Raw genomic sequence first — 19,180 nt, 5'->3', positions numbered from 1 at the left:
GCTGCAGTGTACATGAGCCCGTAGAGAACACTTTTTATTTTCTCAATGAATTCAAAAGTGTTTTATGATTGGACAAGGTGGAGAGGTGATCCAAGCGATCCACCTCGTCCAAGCTCATTGCGTAGAAGGGAAGCTGACACCATTCACAGAAAGTCTTGTATTTTTTCAATGAACACAAGGAGTTTTCTGATTGGATAAGGTAGAAATTGTGACATCACCACATTGCTTCTCTACCTTGTCTATTCAGAGAATGTCTCGTATTCATTCAAAAAACACAAGGTGGGAGGTTTACTGAAACTGTTGCACACAGAATCTGGAGCAGCTGTGAATAGTAACTAATCAGCTTCTAGGTTGAATTGTCAAAGCTTAATTATGTAAACTGAAGTTAGAAGCTGATTGGTTACTATGCACAGCTGCACCAGATTCTGAGTGCTCCAGTTTTAGTAAATCTCCTTCAAGGTGTTCTGTGAATGGCAGAGGTACCAAGCAAGCAACCTCCTGTGATCACTATGCAGATGGGAAGCTGCTCGGCACAGGACTTGGAAGACCATGGCGATCACGGCAGTCGCCTTCATCAGGTATAAGATATGCATAGTTACATGGGTCCCAGCTGGACCTATAAAACAATGCAAAAAAATCAAACCTAGACTTCAGCATTAATGTATTTTCAAAATTACAATTTAATATTTTGAAACCTGCAGCTTTCATTAAAATAATTCAAGGTGATCCTGCCATGAAGGTCCTTCATCAGACACTTCCTATTATAGGGTGACAACGCTGTCCCTGCCTCCCAGCTATGCTTCTGTATTGTCGGCCTATCACATGGCTCCTGGTGGAGACGGAAGTTGGCCATTTCAAGAGACCTTACACAGGCATGGTCCACTGTTGTCACCTTCACCTGAAAATGTAATGCAGCCATCTGGCGTGAATGTGAATAGGAAGTGGCTGCAAGAGGGCTGCAGGACATCAGCAGCACTGAGATGCATGAATAGATGAAAAAAAATAATTAAAATCTGAAAATTAAGTATTTTTATAAAAAATTTTTAAAATAGTAATGTTTTTGATGTACGGCACGTTAACCTCCCTAGCGGTATTCCCGAGTGTAGCTCGGGGTAAAATGTCAGTGCCAAAAGCGGTAACTCTGAGCTACACTCGGGCTTACCATGCAGCGTTGCTCAGGGAGTCCCTGCAGAGCTCACCTTGTCCTTTGCTCCCACGATATGTCCCCTGCAGCGTCCCCGGCCACCTCCTCCGGCCGATGCCGGCATCCGGCTTCTGTGTTCCGGTCTCTGTGACGTCGGGATGTACGGGCGCCGCCGCCGCCGCCGCCGGCGGGAAATTTGAAAATTTTAAAAAATTTCATTTTTTTCAAAACAAATGTTTCATAGTAAAACATTGCTGTTTCAACCCATTTCACATGCATATTGTCCCTACTGCTTTGTCCTGTGCCCTGCCTGCATTTTGTCTGTTCTTTCTGCCTGGAAACTGAGAAACATCCATGGCGTCCAAAAAGTGTCCCTTTAAGTCAAAACCAGTTTTAGACCAGCTAGAGAACAGCGATAGTAAATCAGAACCACTTGCAGAATTGAGTGATAATTATTCGTGGAGAAATTCGTCATCAGACACTGAAAACAATTTTGTGACTTTGCTCAGCGATGTGCGAACTTGGCGCTATATTTCAAATTTCAGTGTTTTTGGTTTGATTATATTATTGAATTAAATGTATTATTATTATATTATTATTTTTTAGGATTATTTATTAAATTATAATTTATGATTTCGTGTTTCAAATTTTATCATCCCCGGGATGTTTACTAGACTCTTGTTCGGACAGATTTTAGTGAGTTATTCCTAAAAATTACAGCCTACAATAAAAAAACTACATATTTCCAAGCAAAATAATGGTACCGCTTTCAGCATCAAAAATCTGAAATAATCATACCGCCAGGGAGGTTAAATAAAAGTCATTCAGTTAGGGTTCCCATCGGCTATAAAAACTAAAAGCGGATTCTGATTGGTTGTTAGGGCCAGCAATAGAATTCTTATTAGTAAATAAGGGTGGTTCGGTTCAATGGATGCTATGTACCATATGATTCCCAAGAGCAAACCAAATAAAACAGCTATGGAATGAGATGAAATGACCGCCCCTGTGGTTTAATCCTTGGGTACATCTTTCAGCCACAAGTGACTCCATGGTTGTCTATCTGCATGGGGTCTGCTAGGGCTTCCTTTAATGTCAAAGAATCAAAGACAGCGCCGCAAAGGCTGGGGATGCGCCAATCCCAGGCTCGGGTCTTTGATGTATTGTTAAGTCATGTAGTGAGGTCTGCCAGTTTCCATTAGCACACAGGCACCTCCACCGGCTCAGAGAAGCTTTTCTGGAGATCCAGACGTGGAGATGTAGGACCACCAAGTTATGACCACCAAAGACTCAATGCAATCTATACTATGAAAAAACAGCCGTATTTCATGATCAATACACAACTATTTCTCATTATATATGGGGTGGATTTACTAAAGGCAAATAGACTGTGCACTTTGCACCCGCAGTTTCTCCAGAGCTAAGTAAATGAGGTGAAGCTTCCTTTTGCAAAGAATACCCAATCACCTGCAAGGAAAATAAGATAAAACCGCATTTTTGCTTGCACATGATTGGATGGAAGTCAGCAGATCTCTCCCTCATTTACTAAGATCTGAAGCAACTGCACTTGCAAAGTACACAGTCTATTTTCCTTTTGTTAATCCAGCCAAATGTGTCTTCAAAATTCAGATTTATCAACTGATTTACCATTAGGCACAGCAGGTATGTACCTATAGGTGCCAAAGGCAAAGAGGAGGCTTTTTAACATTGCAGAATATATTCACCTTTACATATTTGACTATTGGTATTTTAGAACTGGCGTTCACACAAAACACTGATTACATGTGATTGTACAAAAAACAAAAACATCCTTTATTATATAACAACACATACTAAATATATCCCTGTACCTAGTCCTCATGTACAATGAACGCTTTTACAGCGGCTGATTTTGGCTTTTGACTTTTTTCTACAGCCAGTAAACCCCCCAGCATGTTATCCTATGTGTCCGTGCACACATAGACTGGAATCAATGTTTTTTGGCTGTAAAAAAAAAAACAGGACTAGTGGGTTTCTAGAGGAGTTTTTGTAGCCGTAAAAACGCTCTATTGATGTAAAACAAACCAAAAAAACAGGACTAGCAGGTTTCTAGAGGAGTTTTTTAACTGTAAAAACGCTCTAACACTGAAAAATGCATCAAAACGCGGTAAAACACAGTAAATTGCGGCAAACCAGCATTTTTGAATTTTTTTTACTAAGAAAAAAATGTTTTTGTTGGTAAAAAAAACCCACTAGAAAACGCTAAAAACCGCAAACGCGAAAAAACATGGGTAGGCACAGTGGCTTAGTGGTTAGCACTTCCGCCTGGCAGTACTAAGGTTGTTGGTTCGTATCCCAACCACAGCATCACCTGCCTGGAGTTTGCATGTTCTCCCTGTGCCTGCGTGGGTTTCCTCCGGGTACTCCAGTTTCCTTCCACACTCCAAAGACATGCTGGTAGGTTAATTGGATCCTGTCTAAATTGTCCCTAGTATGTGTATGTATGAATGTGAGTTAGGGACCTTAGATTGTTCGCTCCTTGAGGGTTAGGGACTGATGTGAATGTACAATATATATGTAAAGCGTAAATTGACGGCGCTATATAAGTACCTGTAATAAATAAATAAAATGCTAATGAAAAAATGCTGAAAAACTCAGGTTTTTAACGAGACTTTACACAGCTAACGTTACCAGCGTTATCAAAACGCCCCGTGTGCATGGAGCCCGATACTCAATATTGCTGTTTATATTAAATGAAGAGTCCAATATATAATTGAATAGTGAATTTATAAATATGAAGGAAAAGGGAAAGGTATGCATGGCTGTTGGAAAATGTGGGTATGTTTTAGTATTTTTTATTATGTATAATAAAAGGATGTTATTATTTTTTGAAAAATTTGGCTGGTAGTGAATAAATACCATAATTGCTGTTTTCCTCTTTTAAATGCATGTTGAGATGTAGCGATTATTAAGCCCCGGATTACATCGATGCAGTGTGAGAAACACAGCGATTCCTGTGCGTTTTCCACACCACATAGCAACCGCACTGTGTTTATGCGATCTGCTGCAGGTGTCAATAAAAATTTAAATAAAAAGTGGATCACAGGAGTGCAGTTCATTCTGAAAACAAACAAGGAACCAATGTGACAGTCCCAGCAAATAGTGGTCTTGCAATAGTGTATGCTACCACGTTTCGGGAGCTAGCTCTGAGGAAGGGAGCTCGTCTCCCGAAACGCGTTAGCATACTTTGTCACAAGACCACTATTTGCTGGGACTGTCACATTGGTTCCTTGTTTGTTTACATGACCCTTGGTTTGTGAGTATATACTTTTGTCATTTTCAAGAAATCCTTTTTTATCACGATAATACACGAGGAGAGTGTTCCCTTTTTTGTTTTCTATCTATTGCTCTGAGGAAGGGAGTTTGACTCCCGAAATGCGTTAGAACTTTATCCGAGGACGCATGCTGTCCACGATTAGCACCTTCGACTTCTTGTCTCTGTTTTTATGACATTTATGGCTTGTGAGCATGTTTTTGCATCTTTTTTATATTTTTGGGGGTTTTTGCGTTAATGCACGAGGAGAGTGAGCCCTGTTGTTTTTTTCTGCTTGGTTGTTTACATGACCCTTGGTTTATGAGTATATACTTTTGTCATTTTCAATAAATCCTTTTTTATGATGGTAATGCACGAGGAGAGTGTGCCCTTGTATTGCTTTCTTCCACTAGTATCAAGATTCTCCCATCTTTAAAGGGCCGCACCGTAAACGCGTTCCTGAGATGCTTAAGGACCTGAGCGCTGGTTTTGCTTTTTTCTCTTGATAAAAATATTCATACCCGGAATTTATCCTTAAAGCAAGCGGAGTTCCACCCAAAACGGAAAGTTCCACTTTAAAGATTGGTCCCCCCGCTCACCATTAAGGATTGGCATCTTTGGAGAGCGGGGGGGGGGGGGGGCAGGTACCCGAGTTTGACAGGTACCCACTCCCACTTCCGCTGCGATAGCCTAGGCAATCAGAAGCCGAAGTTTTCCTCCTACCCTCCCTCCTTGAAGTCTTGTGGGACACGTGGCAGATCCTAGAAGACGAAGGGACCATTCATGAAGCGCAGCACTGCTCGAGCGTGTGCAGTGAGCACCCGTCTGTGAAGCCACAAGCTGTCACAGCCGGGTGCCCACACTGAAGATGCCGGTGCCTGGAATACAGGATGGCCAGTGAAACGGGCTGCGGTGGGGGCAAGGCGGGATCATGGGACAGGTAAGTGGCTGTTTTTTAAAAGTCAGCAGCTACAGTTTTTGTAGCTGCTGACTTTTATTATTTTAGAGAGTGAGTGGAACTCCACTTATATTAAATATAGAAACCTATTTATTGTATAACACCCAGGGATGGCTTTTCCTCCACCTCCTGTGTTTACAATGCATCGGGCCGGCTGCTCAACACTGGACCCGGAAGCACATGGAGATCACTGGAGTATTGGTGTCTACGTCAGTGATTTCCAGCGTCCAGGGCATCAGCCAGCTATGGTTCATACATAGTTACACTGTTCCAAACTGGACACACCGATGCCTGGAATTATTATTTAACTTCCCTAGCGGTCTGATTATGTCCATATTTCTGTTCTCAAAGCGGTACATTTTTTTTGCATGGAAATATGTATTTTTTTTATTGTAGGCCTGTAATTTTTAGGAATAACTCACTGAAATCTGTCCAAACAAGAGTCTAGTAAACATCCCGGGAAGGATAAAACGTTAAAAATGCAGGCAGGGCACAGGACAAAGCACTCGGGACAAAATGTATGTGAAATGGTTTGATACAGGAATGTTTTACTATGTGATTTTAGTGATTTTAGTGAATGTCCCTTTTTGCCATTTTCAAATTTCTCACCATTTCGCTGGCAGGGGACGGATTACATTGCCGGGGACACTGCAGGGGGGATATCGCGGGAGCGCAGGACAAGGTAAGTGATCGAGGGATCGCGGAGCAGCGCCACATGGTAAGCCCGAGTGTAGCTCGGGGTTACCGCTTGTGGTACTGAAACTTTACCCCGAGCTACACTCGGGAGGCTACGAGTCCATCAAAGGACCAGTGGCAGTCCAGTAGAACCAGTCTGTTCCAGAGTGTACCTGTGCCTGGCGGGGCACCAAAGTCTATGTATCAAAAAGGCTGTCACCATGAAAATGTTCTTTCCGATAGCAATCAGTAGTCCAGGAGTTGAAAATTAAACCACAATCTGATTGGTTGCTACATATACCAATAATTGTCCTTGTTAGCCCATTTTTCCTATAAAATCTCCATTATTGCCTTTGCAGATTGGAGATGTCAGTGCAATGTTCCCTTTAATCATTTCTCTATACATTGGGCCCCTCTAAACATAATTCCTGCTAAAAAGCAAAATATCTCCATGACCTCCGATGAACAGGGCTGTAGCTATGTATGATGGGGCACCATAGCAGTCTTGTTTAGGGCCCGCTCGCTTTTCAATCACCATTTTAACCAGAATGCATGTATAATTATTAGAGGTATTTATATATCACCAACAATTTACACAGTGCTGTACACCAGTGTTTCTCAACCTTTTTACAGTCAAGGCACCCTGTAAAATTATGGACAGTCCTGAGGCACCCTGTAAAATTATGGACAGTCCTGAGGCACCCTGTAAAATTATGGACAGTCCTTAGGCACCCTGTAAAATTATGGACAGTTTTGAGGCACCCCATTCTAAAATGTGAAAAATGATTCTAATAGTTGTCGAAAAACACAGCAACATCCACACATGTAGGACACCCAACATCAGAGGTGATTTATTCTTCCAAAGCAAATACACTTCTGCACACTGGTACTGACTAGTATTCCATTGTTTCTCTTCTCCCTCACTGAGCTAATGTGACCCCAGCACTGATGGAGAGGGGCAGGGGAGGGTTAAACTAGGATGCTGTGCAGGCAGCTGATATCCTCCTTATCAACTACTGATGTCATTGGTTGTCAGGACGCCGGTGGCTAAAAGGTCGTAATGGTGCACAATGAAAACCTGTGGCTTTGTGTAACTAAAAGGCAGACTTGTTCCACCCACTGGCTTGTATTTTGGGCATTTTTTGGCATTTTGCCAAGGCACCCCTGAAGAAACCTCAAGGCACCCCAGGGTTGAGAAAGGCTGCTGTACAGTATATTCACATCAGTCCCTTCCCACAGAAGCTTACAATCTAATGTCCCTATCTCACACACATACATACACATACTAGGGCCATTTTAGACAGGAGACAACTAACCTACCAGCATGTCTTTGGAGGGGGAGGAAACCAAAGTACAAGGGGGGACATGGGGCAGCACAGTGTCTTAGCAGTTAGCACTTTGACCTTGCTGGTTTGTCGCAATTTACCGCGGTTTTCAGCGTAAGAGCATTTTTACAGCTAAAAAATGCCTCTAGAAGCCCACTAGTTCTGGGTTTTTTTCCAACCGGAAAACGTTCCAGCCAAAAAACGTTGATTACAGTCTATGTGTGCGTGGACACCTAGGAAAACATTTACTGGCTGTAGAAAAAAAAACATCAAAAGCCAAAACAGCCGCTGTATAAATGTCCCGTGTGCATGAGAGCTAAAAACGTCCCGTGTGCATGAGGGCTAAAAACGTCCCGTGTGCATGAGGGCTAAAAACGTCCCGTGTGCATGAGGGCTAAAAACGTCCCATGTGCATGAGGGCTAAAAACATCCCGTGTGCATGAGGACTAAAAACGTCCCATGTGCATGAGGGCTAAAAACGTCCCATGTGCATGAGGACTAAAAACGTCCCATGTGCATGAGGGCTAAAAACGTCCCATGTGCATGAGGGCTAAAAACGTCCCATGTGCATGAGGACTAAAAACATCCCGTGTGCATGAGGACTAAAAACATCCCGTGTGCATGAGGACTAAAAACATCCCGTGTGCATGAGGACTAAAAACGTCCCGTGTGCATGAGGGCTAAAAACGTCCCGTGTGCATGAGGGCTAAAAACATCCCGTGTGCATGAGGGCTAAAAACGTCCCGTGTGCATGAGGGCTAAAAACATCCCGTGTGCATGAGGACTAAAAACATCCCGTGTGCATGAGGGCTAAAGGGATATCTGGTGACACCGTAATAGTTTCTGTGATACAGGTGACTAGATGAAATGCGTTTGATTTATCTCTAGTTCTATCAGTCTGGGCCAGACCATGGTGAGCCCCCTTTACTGCTGGGCCCCATAGCGGTCATGTGGTCTGAATGACTCCAGTTATGGCCTTGCAGCTGATGCCGGTCCCCAGAACCCCTAGGCAGGCCACCTAAATGCCTGGCTGATTCCCTACTCCTAGTCATTTGTATTTCTATTGTCCTGTGCTCCCCTGAGGATTCAAAGTGCTTAGGAGGTGAGGCGCACTCCATTGTGCCACTTAAATGATCAGATCATCTCTGGAGTGCGGGAGGAAACCCATGACACGCACAGATGACAAACCCACGACTTCCTATTAGAGGGTGGCTACATTCCTCCTCCATGGTCCCTCTGTGTGTAGGACGTAGTCACCCTCTCTTCCTCACTCCAGGATAGACTATGGGATTTTTAATGCGTACCGAATCGTGTACATGACCGCAACTCACGTGCACTGCTCATTCCAAACAGAACTAAGGGGGAAACGGAGAGGTTCAGGAGCTCACATCATATCGAGTTTAAATAGTTTACAAGGCCATTGAAGTGACTTGAAACACTATTTCTATTCTTCATATATAATTCAGATCCAATATACACCTGTCATCTATTTTTCCTGAATCCATTTCTAAGGTTCCATGCACACTAGCGTTTTTTTAAGCTCAAAAAATGCTGGAAAAAACGCTAAATAAAAAAACGCTGGTCAGTAGCATTTTAATAACCTTCAGAAGCATTTAGGAGCGTTAGCGTTTTATTAGCATTTTTACAGGACATGTAGAGGACATTAATTGAAAAAACAGCTTGAAAAAAAAAGCTGTTAAGAACGTTTTACTCCCGGTTCACATATATGTGGCCGTGAAGGTCGCGTTTTGCGCAGGCACAAGAGCCCATTCATTTGAGCCCCGGGACACGCAGGGAAGAAGTCCCTGCACTTCTTTGGAAAACGCAGCCCGCACGGAAACCTCAGTTTCCAGTACGGTTGTGTTTTCCAGTGCGGACGGCGTGCCATTAGAATTAATGGCACCCGCCGCATTCCTCTGTGCGGGTGGTGTGGTGGCACCGATTTTCATGCGGATCCGCAGCGGCACCACCTGCACAGATATGAACCTAGCCTTATGCAGGCCATAGGCGGATCGTTTATCGGCCGAATTTTCGTCCGCATGAAAAATTGGCGGATATTCACGTCGTTAGTGGGGCCAGCCCGTCGGCCGTTTTTCGCGGATCTTCTAATTTATCTGTATCGGTCATGCTGGAAAATCCACGAAAAACGGACATTGGTGGCAGCATCGGCAACGGCACCGACCGATTTTTCATTTATCGGCCGATAATTCGGCCGATAAACGACCCGTCTATGGCCTGCATTTTAGTGTTTTTTTTCTGCTTGAAAAATGCTACAAAAAACTCTACAAAAACAATTTTTTTTTCTGCTCCTAGACGCTGCAGCTCAAAAAACGCTAATAGCCTACAGTAATGAGCATGGACACATAGGATGACACTACCAGGGGCGGACTGACAATTCATGGGGCCCCCGGGCAATAGAGGATCATGGGGCCCCTGTGTGCTTGCCCAAACTCAGCAGTGCCCGAGTTCCCCAACGGTCAGTCCACCCCTGGGGTGGATTGATTAAAGGTAAATAGGCTGTTCTCTCTACAAGGGATGTTGCAATTTGCTCTGCCCCAGAGCTTAGTGAATGTGGAGAAGTTTTGCTTTGCAACGATTACCCAATGACATGCAAGGAAAAAAAAACCAGCATTTTGCCCACACTTGATTGGATGATGGAAGTCAACAGAGCTTCACTTCATTTACTAAGTTTTGGGGCGACTTCCCATGCAAATTCCTATGCAATGTGAAAAGCTGATTTGCCTTTAGTAAACCAACCTCATAGGGAGATTGGAACCCTATATTGTAAGTTCCTTGAGGACAGGTTGTGATGTGAGTGAACTATATATAAGGTCAGGGGCGGACTGACAACTCATGGGGCCCCCGGGCAATAGGAGATCATGGGGCCCCTGTGTCCTTGCCCAAACTCAAAAAATCCTATGAAAATGGTACCAGGGGCATCTCATGGGGCCCCCTACTGACCCCGGGCCCTCGGGCAGTGCCTGAGTTTCCAAATGGTCAGTCCGCCCCTGGACACTACTTAGCTTCTAGGAGCAGAAAAAAAAGCTAACAACAGTTTCTGGGAGCTTAAAAAAACGCTAGTGTGCATGGAGCCTAAGACCTGGTTCACATTGATGCGGTGCAGGAAACGCTGTGAATCCTGTGCATTTCCCACATCGCATTGCAATTGCTTGGCGTTCATGCGATCTGGTGTGGATGTCAATGTTAAAGTAATTACACCCCGAAACAGATCGCAAAACGCAGTGTGATTACCAAAAATCGCATCACATGGTCGGGAACATCAATGCAATGCGATTCAGGTACAGGTAAAAGGGCTCTGCACATTTTTGGTGTGAATGCGATGCAATTTGAGCCATACAAAGTTTATGGCTCAAATCGCACCACAAGGACATCGCATGTAAGTCACACATGAATGCGGCGCGACTCCTGTACAAATGACATGTAGTGCCCCTCACTCCATTAGTGTGATCCCGGTCTAAATGTGTTTTTCTGCCTCCCTGTACTGTGAGCTCCCAAACCTTTCTCTTTCCACTCACTTCTGTTTGGAACGGGAAATGCATGTTAGTAGCTGTCATGTGCTTTGCTCTATGCACACTACAGATCCCATAGCCCACAGTCCATAGTGAGAGTATGACTACACTCCTACATGGAGAACAACGTAGTCACCCTCTCACAGGAAGCCAGAGCACAGCAGTAAAATAAAGCAATTTAGAGATCTGTAGAAAACTGAGAGCAATAGAAGGGAGTTTTTTTAGTTAAAGCAAAACTTCATCCAAAAAGGAGAAGTTTCGCTTTTTTGCCCCCCCCTCTTTTTTTAAGCACTTTTTTGTAGGCAGGGGGAGCGGGTACTTGGTTTTGACAGGTACCTGTTCCCAGTTCGCCTGGGCGATCCAAGCAGACGTTCCCCAACCCCCCCTCTTCACCCGCAGCCTTCTTAGGCACATCACAGGTCCCAAAAGACTGCGGAACCATTCGCGATGCATGGCTCGTGCATGCGCAGCGGGAAGACGCATGCCCCACAGCTGTTTTCCCTTGGTGATAATGCCAGCACTTGGACCCGAAGCCCATTAAAGAATTGGTTCGGGTCAGGACATTGCTGGATCCCTGGACAGGTATCTATCTATCCATTCAGTCGTATCTGACCCTTGGCAATTGCAGGGACCGTCACTCGTAAGCGACTTTTTCCATGAATTTTCTTAGCAGATATTTTACAGGGTAGGTTGCCAGGTCTTTCCCCAACCCCCACCATGCAGGAGATCCCACTTGGTCAGAAATTAAACTAGGACAATTTAGACAGGAGCCAATTAACTTACCAGCATGTCTTTGGAGTGTGGGAGGAAACCAAAGTACCTGGAAGAAACCCACACGAACACAGGGAGAACATGCAAACTCCATGCAGGAGGCACTATGGTTGGGAATTGAACCCATGACCCACTTACTGCAAGGCAGAAGTGCTAACCACAAAGCCACTGTGGAGGGGTAAGTGTCCTTCTATTAACAGCTGCTACATTTGCTGACTTTCAATTTTTCGGGGGAGACCGGAGTTCCTCTTTAAGGATATATACTTGAACAGAAATGTCCTTGTGTACACCACACTTCAGTGTCACTTTAAGCAACGGATGTGTCTGGAGGATTCTTGGGGAATAAGAATATCATTGAAAGAATCAACAGCCAACCTCCTGCCTGCCCTCCGCCCTTTACATGCCTTTGTTCCCCCCCCCAACCTTACGATATGCCCCCCCCCCCCCCAGGGACAAAGCCCACCATGATTTACTGATGCAGCAATCATTCTACCAGCATGCTGCACCTAGGTGTATCGATTACGCCGGCCACCTCTTTTCCTGAGCACACACGCACCGCAGCGGCCTGATTGAATGGCTCAGAGAAGGGGGGGGGGGATTAGCTCAGGGGGCCAGCGCAGCCCTTGTTTCTATGAATGGAAGGGTTTTTTTTTTTTCTTGCTGGATGTCAGATAAACAAATGATCCTGGAGCAAAGCTGCCACTAAGCCATCCCTCCCCTGTGTGCCGGCTGTGTCCTGGAGGTGTCGCTGTTGCATGGAGCGCGGCTCTGGTGACGCCTATGGAGGAGAGCTGGGTTATGGGAGGGCGCTGCTGTGATTCTGGAGCTCCCATTGATTGACTCTGCTAACCTCACATCCAAAGAGGAGGCAAAAAAAAAGGAGAAATCTATGCATTGCATTGGTGCTACAGGCCCTGCTCCTGTAGGATGCTGCTGCAGAACCTCTTGGCCCCATGGATTAATGTCAGCAGTGATCAGGTGACCCCCCTCCCCCAATGTAAGAGGTTATGCAGCAGCTGGGCTGCTCCTGCCTAGGCTGCTCCTGCCCTGAGCTGCTCTTGCCTAGGCTGCTCCTGCCCTGAGCTGCTCCTGCCTAGGCTGCTCCTGCCCTGAGCTGCTCCTGCCTAGGCTGCTCCTGCCCTGAGCTGCTCCTGCCTAGGCTGCTCCTGCCCTGCGCTGCTCCTGCATAGGCTGCTCCTGCCCTGCTCCTGCCCTGAGTTGCTCCTGCATAGGCTGCTCCTGCCCCGCTCCTGAGCTGCTCTTACCCTGGGCTTCTCTTACCCTGGGCTTCTCCTACCCTGGGCTTCTCCTACCCTGGGCTTCTCTTACCCTGGGCTTATCCTACCCTGGGCTTCTCCTACCCTGGGCTTCTCCTGCCCTGCTCCTGCCTGGGCTTCTCCTGCCCTGCTCCAGCCCTGGGCTTCTCCTGCACTGCTCCTGCCTGGGCTTCTCCTGCCCTGCTCCTGCCCTGGGCTTCTCCTGCCCTGCCCTGGGCTTCTCCTGCCCTGCTCCTGCCTGGGCTTCTCCTGCCCTGCTCCTGTCTGGGCTTTTCCTGCCCTGCTCCAGCCCTGGGCTTCTCCTGCCCTGCTCCTGCCCTGGGCTTCTCCTGCCCTGCCCTGGGCTTCTCCTGTCTGGGCTCACCTTCTGCTGCCTCCTGGCCATGTCGGTGGGCTGCTTGGCATTGAAGGGGTAGGCGATACATCTCATGACAAACACATAGAGCTGCAGCTTCCTCTTCCTCTCCTCTTCCTCCTTCTGCAGCCTCTCCAGCTCTTCCTTCTCCTTCTCGCTCACCACGGACGGGCTGGGGCTGGACGGCCGGACGCTGCTGCTCCTGCTGCTGGGCTGCAGCCCCCCGGAGCTGTCGCTGGTCCTGCTGGGGGAGAGCCGGGCCCCGGTACTGGGGGCCAGCACCTCCTTGCATTCCTCCTCCACCACCTCATCCGATTCCTCCTCGCTGGAAGACGGGTCCAGCATGGCGAGAGAGTGTCTGTGTGCGACGGTACCGGAGGGGGCTGGGGGGGCCGGTGCAGCCCGACCGAATCCGGCGACGCTGGCGGCGGAGAGCTCCGGATCAGGACGGAGGACCTGGCGGTGGTGCAGCCAAGTGCAGACTAGGCATCGGCGGTGCTTACGTGTTTAACTCTCTCCTCCCCTGCACTGTCACTGGAGAAGGCGAGCGGAGAGAGACAAAATAGTGCCGCCGGGGGGGGGGAGGGGGCCGGCCTCCTCATTCATCAGCCGTGCCTGCGCTCTGCTCCGCCGCCGCCGACACCACCGCACACGGGGCTTTGTCAATCAATCCGGAGGAGGGGGCAAGGGGGGGCACTGGGCGATGAGAGGGGGAGCATGGGGGGCAGAGAAGAAAGAGGGGCAATGAGGTGTCAGGGGAGGAAAGACTGGTCAATGGGGTGTCAGGGGAGGAAAGAGGGGGCAATGGGGTGTCAGAGGAGGGGGCAGGGAGGAAAGAGGGGGCAATGGGGTGTCAGAGGAGGGGGCAGGGAGGAAAGAGGGGGCAATGGGGTGTCAGAGGAGGGGGCAGGGAGGAAAGAGGGGGCAATGGGGTGTCAGAGGAGAGGGCAGGGAGGAAAGGGGGCAATGGGGTGTCAGAAGAGGGGGCAATGGGGTGTCAGAGGATGGCTCGGGTAGGAAAGAGGGGGCAACGGGGTGTCAGAGGAGGGGGCAGAGAGGAAAGATGGGGCAATGGGGGGTCAGAGGGAGGGGTCAGGGAGAAAAGAGGGGGCAGAGGGTGTCAGAAAAGAAAGAGGCAGTACAAAATGTAGGGGTGTAGGTAGATGTCAAAGAAGGGGTGTACAAGATGTCAGAGAATGGGGTGCAGGGGTTGTCATAGAATGGGGTGCAGAATATGTCCAAGAAGGGGGTGTAGGGGTTGTCAGAGAATGGGGTGTAGGGGGTGTCAGAGAAGGCAGTATAGAGGTTGTCAAAGAAGGGGGTCTAGGGGATGTAACAGAAGGGGTGCAGGAGTTGTCAGAGAATGGGGTGTAGGGGTTGTCAGAGAAGGGGTTGTGGGAAATGTCAGAGAAGGAGGTGCAGGGGATGTCAGAGAATAGAGAGTAGAGGATGTCAGATCAGACACGGGAGTATATGGGGTGTAGGAAATGTTAGAGAAGGGGGTGCAAGAGGTGTTAGTGATGTGGGTGTAGGGGAGGTAAGAGAAGGAGATGTAGAGGTTGTCAGAGAAGGGGGTGTAGGGAAGGTCAGAAAAGGGGGTTTCTGGGAGATCAGAGAAGGGAAAGCAGGGGAGATCAAAGAAGGGAGCGCAGGGGAGATCAGAAAAGGGGGCGCAGAGGTGGTCATAGAATGGCGAGCAGGGGAGGGGAGAGAAGGGGGTGCAGGGGAGGTCAGAGAATGGGGAGCAGGGGAGGTTAGAGAAGGGAGCGCAGAGGAGATCAGAAAAGGGGGCGCAGAGGTGGTCAGAGAATGGGGAGCAGGAGAGAAGGGGGCGCAGGGAAGGTCAGAGAATGGTGTGCAGGGGAGGTCACAGAAGCGGGCACAGGGGAGGTCAGAGAAGGGGGCGCAGGGGAGGTCAGAGAAGGGGGCGCAGGGGAGGTCAGAGAATGGGGCGCAGGGGAGGTCAGAGAATGGGGCGCAGGGGAGGTCAGAGAAGGGGGTGCAGGGGAGGTCAGAGAAAGGTGTGCAGGGGAGGTCAGAGAACGGGGCGTAGGGGAGGTCAGAGAAGGGGGTGCAGGGATGTCAAAGAGAGAAGTGATGACAGAGGATGTCAGAGAAGGGGATCAGAGGAGAAAGTGAGGGCAGGGAGTTATCACAGAAAGAGGGGGTAAGGGGTGTCAGAGAGGGTGGTGCAGGGCTTGTCTAACAAGTAGGTGCAGTGGATGTAGGGAGTATGAGATGAGGTGGAGGGTGTGGGGGTTATTAGGGTGTCATAGAATGGTGTGTTGATGTAGGGGGTTGTCATTGATTGCTGACTGCAGTGTGAACTGTCTAGCCCAGCAAGAACCAGCAGATTGAAGCTGATGCTGGATATTAGAGGGTGACTGATGGGACTGACTGCAGCAGGACTTGCTGGATTCTGGATGGTACACAGTCAGCACTGAACCACAAGGACTGCACAGTGAAGAGGACCTGTCCAGGCAGCAGGCAGCCTACACTGAGCACAGTGCTGAATGCAGGGGGGAGCTGTCCAGCAGCTGCAGTGTGTGACCTCAGGCATGGAGCAGTGCTGGGAGGGAGGAGGGGAGGGGGATGTCAGACAAGTAAGTAGGAGATTGGATGAGAGGAGACAATCAGAGATCACAGAGGAATCTGAAGGACAGAGATCACATGTCAGTCGAGAGCAGAGGACCCGGGCAGGACTGGGGCTGTCCAGCAAAGAGCTGCAGTGTTCCGAAGCTCTGCTGAGAATACCGGTAGGACTGCCTCGGCTGATCACATCTCAGAAATGCTATCTGCCTGGCAGTCATGTTCATCCTCTGACTTCAGGATTGTCAGATCTAGTGAGCCTGCGCATGCTATGTCAGAAATGTCCTACAGCTTCATCCCAGGGCTAGTGACCCTGATCCCCTGATAGTGATGTGAATGGCAGACCCAATGTTCCTCTCAGGGCAGAGAACTGAACCCAGCACAGAAAATAGATTGCAGCTGTCCAGTGCTGAGATGGGACACTGCATTCCTTTTCATTATTCAGCCTAAAACATTTTCAGCAAGTTCAGGTAATACCTGTTGATCCTGCCAGAAATGTCCTGTCCTTGTCAGGTCTCACTTATTAGATGAACTGGGAACCACAACGATGTTATCTGTCATCAGTGATGACGGTTGGTGATTATATAGCAGGGCATAGACATCAGTGATGATGGTCGGTGATTGTATAGCAGGGCACAGACATCAGTGATGACGGTCGGTGATTGTATAGCAGGGCACAAACATCAGTGATGATGGTCGGTGATTGTACAGCAGGGCACAGACAATGATGACGGTCGGTGATTGTACAGCAGGACACAGACAATGATGACGGTCGGTGATTGTATAGCAGGGCACAGACATCAGTGATGACGGTCGGTGATTTTATAGCAGGGCACAGACATCAGTGATGACGGTCGGTGATTGTATAGCAGGGCACAGACATCAGTGATGACGGTCGGTGATTGTACAGCAGGGCACAGACAATGATGACGGTCGGTGATTGTATAGCAGGGCACAGACATCAGTGATGACGGTCGGTGATTGTACAGCAGGGCACAGACAATGAAGACGGTCGGTGATTGTATAGCAGGGCATAGACAATGATGACGGTCGGTGATTGTATAACAGGGCACAGACATCAGTGATGACGGTCGGTGATTGTATAGCGGGGCATAGACAATGATGACGGTCGGTGATTGTATAGCGGGCATAGACATCAGTGATGATGGTCGGTGATTATATAGCAGGGCATAGACAATGATGATGGTCGGTGATTGTATAGCAGGGCATAGACAATGATGATGGTCGGTGATTGTATAGCAGGGCACAGACAATGATGATGGTCGGTGATTGTATAGTGGGCACAGACATCAGTGATGGCGGTCGGTGATTGTATAGCGGGGCATAGACATCAGTGATGATGGTCGGTGATTGTATAGCAGGGCATAGACAATTATGACGATCGGTGATTGTATAGCGGGGCACAGACATCAGTGATGGCGGTCGGTGATTGTATAGCGGGGCACACATTAGTGATGACGGTGATTGTATAGCGAGACACAGACATCGGTGCTGGCGGTTGGTGATTGTATAGCTGGGCACACATCAGTGATGATGATCGGTGATTGTATAGCAGGGCATAGACAATGATGACAGTCGGTGATTGTATAGCGGGCACAGACATCAGTGATGGCGGTCGGTGATTGTATAGCAGGGCATAGACATCAGTGATGACGGTCGGTGATTGTATAGCAGGGCACAGACATCAGTGATGATGGTCAGTGATTGTGTAGCAAGGCATAGACAATGATGATGGTCGGTGATTGTATAGCAGGGCATAGACAATGATGATGGTCGGTGATTGTATAGCAGGGCATAGACAATGAGGATGGTCGGTGATTGTATAGCAGGGCATAGACAATGATGATGGTCGGTGATTGTACAGCAGGGCACAGACATCAGTGATGATGGTCAGTGATTGTGTAGCAGGGCATTGACAATAATAACGGTTGGTGATTGTACAGCAGGGCATAGACAATGATGATGGTTGGTGACTGTACAGCAGGGCATAGACAATGATGACGGTCGGTGATTGTATAGCAGGGTATAGACAATGATGACGGTCGGTGATTGTATAGCAGGGCACAGACATCAGTGATGATGGTCGGTGATTGTACAGCAGGGCACAGACATCAGTGATGGTGGTCGGTGATTGTACAGCAGGGCACAGACATCAGTGATGGCGGTCGGTGATTGTACAGCAGGGCACAGACATCAGTGATGATGGTCGGTGATTGTACAGCAGGGCATAGACATCAGTAATGGCGGTCGGTGATTGTATAGCAGGGCACAGACATCAGTGATGATGGTCGGTGATTGTATAGCAGGGCATAGACAATGATGACGGTCAGTGATTGTATAGCAGGGCAGAGACATCAGTGATGGCGGTCGGTGATTGTATAGCAGGGCATAGACATCAGTGATGGTGGTCGGTGATTGTATAACAGGGCACAGACATCAGTGATGGTGGTCAGTGATTGTATAGCAGGGCATAGACAATGATGATGGTCGGTGATTGTATAGCAGGGCACAGACATCAGTGATGGCGGTCGGTGATTGTACAGCAGGGCACAGACATCAGTGATGGAGGTCGGTGATTATATAGCAGGGAACAGACATCAGTGATGGCGGTCGGTGATTGTACAGCAGGGCACAGACATCAGTGATGGCGGTCGGTGATTGTACAGCAGGGCACAGACATCAGTGATGGCGGTCGGTGATTGTATAGCGGGGCACAGACATCAGTGATGGTGGTCGGTGATTGTATAGTGGGGCACAGACATCAGTGCTGGCAGTGAGCAGTGTACGGTGCGGGGATATCCATGAGGCAGAGATGGTGACTGATCAGCACTGAGTGGAGCTGTCCAGCATCACAGGGACTACACAGAGAAGTCTGGGAGCTGTCCGTGGTGCTGCACCCAAGCACAGGCTGCAGAGGACAGCAGGACCTCTCCGCACACACAGACCTCATGTTCACACACCATTCATAGAAGGATTTCTAAATTGGTGGAACTACACATCCCAGCAGACTGGACTATGATTCTGTCTATTGCAGAGACGTGTCTGGATCTCCAGCTATCCAAGACATGAGAGAAGCAGTGGAAGCAGCACACTGAGTTGCAGGGGATGATTTACTTTGTAAGGGAAATATTCGCAGCACGTAGTGAATGGGGAGAACATTCTATCTGCGATGAACACTCAATCACCTGCGAGATACAAAAAAAACAACATTTTTGCTTACACATAATTGGATGATGGAAGTCAGCT

At 48.2% G+C, this 19,180-nt stretch overlaps 1 protein-coding gene across 15 annotated transcripts in view; it reads right to left on the bottom strand.

The window, feature by feature from the left end:
* CADPS (calcium dependent secretion activator) overlaps positions 1 to 13,882 on the bottom strand; it is a 610,020-nt gene extending 596,138 nt beyond the window's left edge. For 4 of the 15 annotated variants that reach the window (XM_089682016.1, XM_089682017.1, XM_089682026.1 and 1 more), the window contains exon 1: positions 13,334 to 13,877. In XM_089682016.1, coding sequence (XP_089538142.1) covers positions 13,334 to 13,669 — 336 coding nt within the window. In that variant the 5' untranslated portion in view covers positions 13,670 to 13,877. Of the gene's footprint in view, positions 1 to 13,333 lie in introns of all 15 variants that reach the window. The other 11 variants (XM_089682014.1, XM_089682015.1, XM_089682024.1 and 8 more) reach the window with 5 other exon arrangements.
* Between the last annotated feature and the right edge of the window lie 5,298 nt (positions 13,883 to 19,180).

The sequence above is a fragment of the Staurois parvus genome, unplaced genomic scaffold (assembly GCF_062004578.1).
Source record: "Staurois parvus isolate SC_StPar_1 unplaced genomic scaffold, SC_StPar_1.0 ptg000283l, whole genome shotgun sequence".
Classification (NCBI taxonomy): Eukaryota; Metazoa; Chordata; class Amphibia; order Anura; family Ranidae; genus Staurois; species Staurois parvus.
The sequence above is the reverse complement of the archived record's forward strand: the minus strand, read 5'-3'. Positions and strand labels throughout refer to the sequence as shown.